Below are 7376 nucleotides of genomic sequence, written 5' to 3'. Positions count from 1 at the left end.
ATAGTATTTATAAGTTAATATCTTCTCTAAAATAGGATTAAGTGTCTTTTTACTCCTTTTCTTTTCTTTTCTTTTCTTATTTTTCCTAGCAATGAATGATTGAAATGTCTCTAGCAGTTTTGGTTTCTAGAGCAGCACGGAGGCCATTCAGAATAGCAGTGTTGTCTAGGAGATCTGGCTAACGATTGAATGTAGACTTTGCTTGACGCTTTCGAAACTGAGAGATCCAAGGTTTGAGTTAAAATCATTTTGGCCGATGTGGATTGTATACTGAGTCTGAGCGTTGCCCAAGATATCCAAGCGAGGGAGTTAGCCTGCAAATCGACTAAGCATCTCAACAAGTGATATTTTTGTAAGCAGACACTGTCCTGCATATGAACTGTGAAGTTAGTTAGAGTTTTATCCCATCTCTGAGCTTCCGGGTCTGAAGTTCATAGCATGTTTCTAGTATAGTCTTCGGTCACTCATCAACGCACGCCTTGACCGATCTGGAAACCCAAACTGCTAGGAACAATTTAGTCATTCAGTGCTGAGAAAAATAAGAAAAGAAAAGAAAATAAAAAGACACTTAGTTTTATTTTAGAGAAGAGATTAACTTATAAGTACTATTTTAGTGAATTTAGATTTGAGGACACTGAACGAGATAAGCCAGCTTGATATAATAGAAAAAAAAAACTCCCTCCTCCGTTTCGTCGGTCTCTTTTCTCTCTCTTTCTCAGAATACAGACGACAGTCGACAGCGTCTCTTTGTCTCCTTTTCTATCTCGGGACGAGTTATATTTACACAAAATAAATACTCGATCTCGCGTCGATCGGTGATGCGGTGGCCATGGGCGTCTGAGGCTCGGAGCCATTGATGAGAGCAGCACCGCTGGCTGCGGCGGCCGGACGCGATGTCCGTTGTGGCGGCCGTGGGGCCCGGCGCCGCGGTGGCGGCGTACGGGCACGGGCACGGGCACGGGCAGCCGCTGTGCGGCGGCGGGGCGAGGAAGAGGAAGGACGTCCGGGACCATGAGGTTGGATTGCCGGGTAGCGACGGCCGCGCGGCGGCGCGGCGTGGGGCCGGGCTGTTCGTGCTGGAGACGGTGGAGGAGGAGGAGGAGGAAGAAGGGGCGGACGCGGAGAGGTCGTCGTCCGTCGGCGCGGCGTCCGAGGACGACGCGGAGGAGGAGGAGGACGGGGACGGGGACGAGGTGGACAGCGGCGGGACGAGGTGGACAGCAGGGAGGAGGAGGAGGAGGGAGGGCGGCGCGCTCGAGGCCGCCATGGACATGGGCGCCCTCGACGACGCGCTCCCCATCAAGTAAGCACGCCACGCGCGCGTCGCGTCCCTCTGCTTCCGCCCACCCACGCATACGCATGTGCACCGATCCATCGGTTTCGATTCGGTTCTGCTGCTGCTGCTGCATCGACATGCATGGGCGTCGTGACGTGCAGGAGGGGCCTGTCCAGCTTCTTCTCCGGCAGGTCGCGGTCGTTCGCGAACCTTCTGGACGCGGCGTCGGCGGTGGGCAGCGCCCGCGACCTGGCGAAGCCGGAGAACCCGTTCAACAAGCGGCGGCGGGTGCTCCGGTGCTGCTCCGTCGTCCGGAGGGCCGCGTCGACCACCTCGCTCGCCGCGCTGCCGCCCATAGCCGGCGACGACGACAACGACGACGATGGCCGCAGTGTGCCTAGCTGAGGAACCGGCCGGGGCGGCCGCCGGGTACGAGTGCAACCCAAGGAGGACGTACGGCCGGGTTACTACACTACAGAGCAAGGCATACAGCTTGCAAGAGCTGCAAGACGGATGAGAGATCCTTTCCCTTTGTAATATGTTTTGGGATCTCATTTCATCTTTCAACACCAAGCACGGCATATATATATATATATATATACGCTAGTGGTAATGTAGGCGTTAATCTCTTCTTTTAGCAGGCTATATAAACGAACACTCACGTACTCCATCGTAGCTAGCTAGTTTATTTTTCGAGCGAGTTTCATCACATTTTGTTTGATGCTCTAGCTGATGGTGTTTACATATTCTAGTGCATTGGGCTGTTATCGTAATGGATAACAGAATGGAAGGATGCATGCATAACCGTACTACTCATCATGTCATGGATGCGTGCGCCAAGACGACATGTGCCTGTGCCTGCCCAGCTAGCGGTGACGTGTAGGTGTAGCAGTTCCGGTACGAGACAGAGAGGGACGGACGAGAGGAAGCGGCCGTCTCCGTCCCGCTCGGGTCACGTCACATCACATCACAGGTGGAAGTGGGACACGTACGGAAATAGACGACGTCCGCCGCGCCGCGTATGCATGGACGTCGCGTGTCGCGCTGCCCGATCTTATCCGCTTCTGTAGTATTTTGCAATTATTATCACTAGCTTGCCATGTCATTTGCCAATTCATAATGCTGCACCATTGCCCCGGCTAGGCGGTTAATTGCCAGGCCACTCTCAAGGCTTCCCTGTATTTGGTGACAGGAAAGTGGACTGAGAAGCAACGACAACTAGTCTTCTACCTCCACTAGGTTTCAAACTAATTTGGAAACCTAAATTCTCTCCTAAGATTATAGAGAAAGTTTCCTCTTAATCTCCTCCAATCTCGAAACCCCGAAAACCTTAAAATCGGTTCGAGACCACAGCACGTCAATCTATACTACTTCTTAACACATTATTGTAGGCGTCCACAGGCCGTGCGCCATGTTCTATCGCGCCTGCGCTCCGATCACGCGTCCGCGGCTCTGCCCCACCTCGCATCCGCGCCCGCAATCCTCTCTCCGCGTCGGACGTCCTCTCGCCTGACGACACGTCCACGCATCCGGACCCGAAACTTTTATCCAATCTAATTGTGCGCCCATCGTCGTCTCTCTCCCTTTCTGTCACACCTGGGTTTTAGGGGCACCAAGACCCGGGCGCGAACATAAACACCAGATATGCTGGGACCAAGTCTCACACATATGATGTATAGTGGCACAGGATCGAATGTCACATCTTTATATATAACAGGAGTTCTATACAAAATAAATAATTACATTATAAGGAGACAATGGTCCAGCAGCCCAAAGTTGACTGGGAGACGACGGCCTAGACCTCTCACGAACACATCGCAGCATCCTCCAAGCGCCTCATCCTGCGGTACCTGTTCTTGACCTGTGGGGGTGTGAGACAGCAAGAGTGAGCTCACATACGTTCATCGCTCAACAAGTTGTGGGGAATAATGTGTATGAACTCGCCAAAGGTGGGAGCTCATGTGAAGTGTAAGGCTTACCAAAGAGGATGGCTGAAGCTGAGCATTGCTTTTAAAGTTGGTCAAAATTTTATTAGCCATTACTAAGTATAAGTAAATACCAACCCAATTAAATAGTAGAACAGAAGTAACAACATCACCTGCGATGCAATGCATATGACAGATTGAATTTAAGTTCCATAGATTAATCATGTGAGGGTCCGAGCTGCTCATGACCGTGAGCACGGCTAGTATACCAGTTTTACACTCTGCAGAGGTTGCGCATCTTTACCCACAAGTCATGTTACCCATCTGCCAAGGGATCGCGACTTCCCATACACCTCTACCGAGGAGGCGAGGCAGGGTAACACTACGAGGCCTTTACAAAGTTCCACTAGCTTTAGAAAACCCGCTACAGTTTATAGGAAGCTCCAATGCAGGAATCCCTTGCAGGACCGCCCATCGCAGCAAAATCCTCCCGAGGGCCTCCCTACACTGACCACTCCCCTACTGCCCTTGCCCCTTTCGGGTAAGGTAGTCCTCCACTAGCTTTCCTAATTAATCAGCCAAGGGCGTCCCATTATACCCTTGTGGTAGCACTGTTTTCCCGGGTGGTCGCTCCATGTTCCAATTAACATAATGATCTTATCATGAACGATAAATAACAACGGATAACAAAAGTATAATCATGAGTAATGTATCTTCATACCCAAAACCACATAAAGCACTAGCAAGTACTACCCAAAAAGTTCAGTGGTAACAAGGTATAAAGATAATCAAACTAGGGTAACCTATTGGGTCCCATCAAAATTAACCTATGCAGATCATTATGATTAATCAGAACATGGCTGGGTAAAAAGAAGTGATCAAGGGCACAACTTGCCTGGGACTTGAGATTCCAGGTACCAGGATGATCTTCAGGTCCTCGTGACCTCACTGCTAGTCGTAGCAATACAAACAAACATGGTATAGACAAAATTAACATCACACCAAACATGAGAACAAACTGCGTAATAATAATCTACGCGCTGCTACGAGATCGTAGGAACAAGAATCACTAAATTCGGAGTTACGGTTATGAAGTTATGATTTTATAAAGATTTAAGTGTTGGACAAGAAAGAAATTTGAGCACATAAATTATACCTTTGTTTCATAATAAAATAAAATTACCGAATGATAAACAATATTATTATGAATTTATAGCAAGTGGAATAAATTAATTCGGACCTAAGATGAATTAAATATAAATTATACAAGTTTCTGGAATTATTTTTATACTAAAAATCAATTTCCCTAATCATTTCTCTATTTTTATTTACCTCAGGACTGCGTGCCAAAATCAAAGAAGTGCAGGGGCTAATTTGTATATTTCTCCAAGACTCATATTCTCACTGCGCGGATGGCGGGTTGGTTATGGGATTTTGCGGGGGCTCCTTTGCATAAAATCCCAGCCGAAGGGGTACGGGTCATTTTGAGCCGCACGATCAGATATCGAGGGCTCAGATTAGATCGCTTATCCCCGAACCGGTATGCATTACCAGCCGCTGGATCGGGATCCGACGACCCAGAGTTTATGAAACCAGATCTAACCACTACCGTTAGATCCGAGATCAACGGTTCCCGACCAATGTGGCGAAGGGGTACGCTAACTTCTAATCGCAGCCGTTCTCTGGGAGATCAACGACGCGTAAACCTTCTTCTCCCCTGGTTGCCGAGCGCGACGGCGCCCGCTCCCACGGCGACCCGCTCGCCGGAGAACCATCAAATCGGCCACAAACCCGCCCGAGTTTCCAATCCAACCAAGCCACACTAAGCCAAAGGTAGGGCGAACCCGATGGAGCCCCCAATTTAATGTTTGACTGATGTTACCGCCCTGGCCATGGAGTGGAGCGGATCCACGGCGGCGCTTGAACCACGGCGGGCACTACCCGCTGCGGCAATGCCCAACTACCCTGCCCAGATGATGCGCCAACAGGAAAAGAACAAGGCGAGCCAGCAGGAGGTAGCTATTACCGTAGCTGTTGGGGAGAATCGCCAATTGCCGATGGAGCGTATGCCGCGGCGGAGGAGCACATCGACGACCAATTCCAGTCGACGCCGGTGGAGCCCCGAATTGGTGGATGGAGGGAAGGGGGTCGCGGAGCTTCGGCTTTTATGCACCACGGTGAAGTCCGAGCGGAGGGAACCTAACGGCGAACATCGCGGCGAGGGAGTGCTGACCATGCGAGCCTGGTGGGTTCTGTTGAGATGCGCACGGAACAAGGGAATAGGTGATGACAGGGCGGCCCCACCCGTAAGCGAGAGAGAAATCGGGAGCGCGTGTGAAAGAGACTGACAGATAGGGCCCAATCACCAGTGCTCCACCCGCGCAGGCACGAGGTCGGCCGCACGCGTGCTCCGAAGATTGGGAGGTGGGCCCCACGCTCCAGTCAGTGCGCGCGCAAGGGGGGTGAAGTTGGGCCGCAGTGGAGGTAATCTGGTGTTGGGCCGAATACGAGGTTGGGGCCCAGTTAGGGTAGTTTTGTTTTATTCTTTTCTTTTCCATTTCTTTTTCCCCATTTCAAATTCAATTTGAATTCAGATCTAATTCAAACCTTTTGGCCCTTCCTTACAATTTTATATTGTGCCATTAAAGTACTGACTTTAAAGATACTATTTTTATGTATATATTTTCTATAAATTCTATACTTTTTCCCTTTCTTTTCTATATTCTCATGGTTTTATTTTCAAGTTAAACTTTAAATTCTATGGATCCATTGATATGCTATTAATGGTATATTTATTTTATTAAGCACAAATGCACATACAAATAAAAACTCGGCATGATGCATAAATTTTAATAGTACATCCTTTTATTACTTATTTGTTTTTTGAATATAGTGTCCACATGTGATGATGCATAAAGGTCAAACCCATATAAAGAGGAATTGTTTCTCTATTGGTATTATTTCTAGCAAATTACAAAGTGGGTGTTACAAATCCTACCCCCCTTAAAAATTATCTCGTCCTCGAGATTTGTAAGGAGAGGGTATATACTCATATTATCTTAGAACATATGCACAAACAAAGAAATTTGAGCATGATGCATAACTCATTAGCAACACATAGGGTCAACAGACCTTATTATTATTACTAAAAGAGTAAAAATACTACTACTAGCTAAACTAATATTTAGGCCTTACAAATAGTAAAATATATATCTATGTTTATGTTTATCTCTACTCTTGTTGTTCATTGACCTCTTCACCGACTATTTCCTCTTCCACTGGCTCTTCTTCTTGAATTTCCAGTTCACCTGGTTCAGCTTCTACTTCTGTATGATAGGCTTGTCCTCGGTTGACAGATAGGGGCTGACTCTTTCCTGCCGAGGCCTGACCTTGTTTCATTGGAGCTGGTGTAGTGTAGGCAGCCCTGTTGGGACAGTAGTTGGCGTAGTGTCCCGGTTGTCCACATTTGAAGCATGCCCTGTTGGTGGATGTGTTGGGAGCAACAGGTCCTGCGGGGGTGCTTGCTTTTGGAGGAGCAGTTGGTGCCTGTTGAGTTTGTTGTCCAGAACTGCCACTAGCTGGTGTACTTGGAGTGGTAGTATAGCGAGGACGGGAACTACTTCCAGCCTGCCCTTGGTTAGCAGCCTTTCTTTTCTCTCCAAATATACTCCTCTTGTTTTCTACAGCAATAGCTTTGTCAAGTAGCCTTTGGAAGGATGGGAATGTGTGCGATACTAGTTGATATTGCAAGGGTCCAATCAAACCGTCCAGAAAAAGCTCCTGCTTTTGCTCATCATCCTCAACATCTCTAGGAGCATATCGAGATAACTGGATGAATTTGTCCCTATATTCACTCACGGACATACTTCCTTGCTTGAGGGAGAGAAACTCCTTTCTCTTAATCTTCATGAGTCCAGCAGGAATATGGTAATTCCTGAATTGTGTGGAGAATTCTGCCCAGGTAATTGTATCGACAGCAGCATGAGCAGCGCAGTACGCATCCCACCAATCTGCAGCAGGACCAGCGAGACGACCTGATGCGTAGAGTACTTTCTCTCGGTCCGAGCACTGAGCTATGTTGAGCATCTTCTCTATAGACTTTAGCCAGTCATCAGCTTGTAGTGGATCCGTGGAGTTGGAGAAGGTTGGTGGTTTGTGGCTCATGAATTCCCGAT

The 7376-nt window shown here is 48.4% G+C and overlaps 1 protein-coding gene across 1 annotated transcript; it reads left to right on the top strand.

The window, feature by feature from the left end:
• Positions 1-554: 554 nt before the first annotated feature.
• Positions 555-2088, top strand: LOC103629595 (oligopeptide transporter-like protein). Its single transcript, XM_008650665.4, has 2 exons — positions 555-1303; positions 1438-2088. Exons 1-2 carry the CDS (start codon positions 894-896, stop codon positions 1679-1681), a joined length of 654 nt encoding a protein of 217 aa, XP_008648887.1. The 5' UTR covers positions 555-893; the 3' UTR covers positions 1682-2088.
• Positions 2089-7376: the final 5288 nt, after the last annotated feature.

Source organism: Zea mays, chromosome 6 (genome assembly GCF_902167145.1).
Source record: "Zea mays cultivar B73 chromosome 6, Zm-B73-REFERENCE-NAM-5.0, whole genome shotgun sequence".
NCBI classification, from domain to species: domain Eukaryota; kingdom Viridiplantae; phylum Streptophyta; class Magnoliopsida; order Poales; family Poaceae; genus Zea; species Zea mays.
Note: the sequence above shows the minus strand (reverse complement) of the source record. Positions and strands in the feature narration are given on the sequence as shown.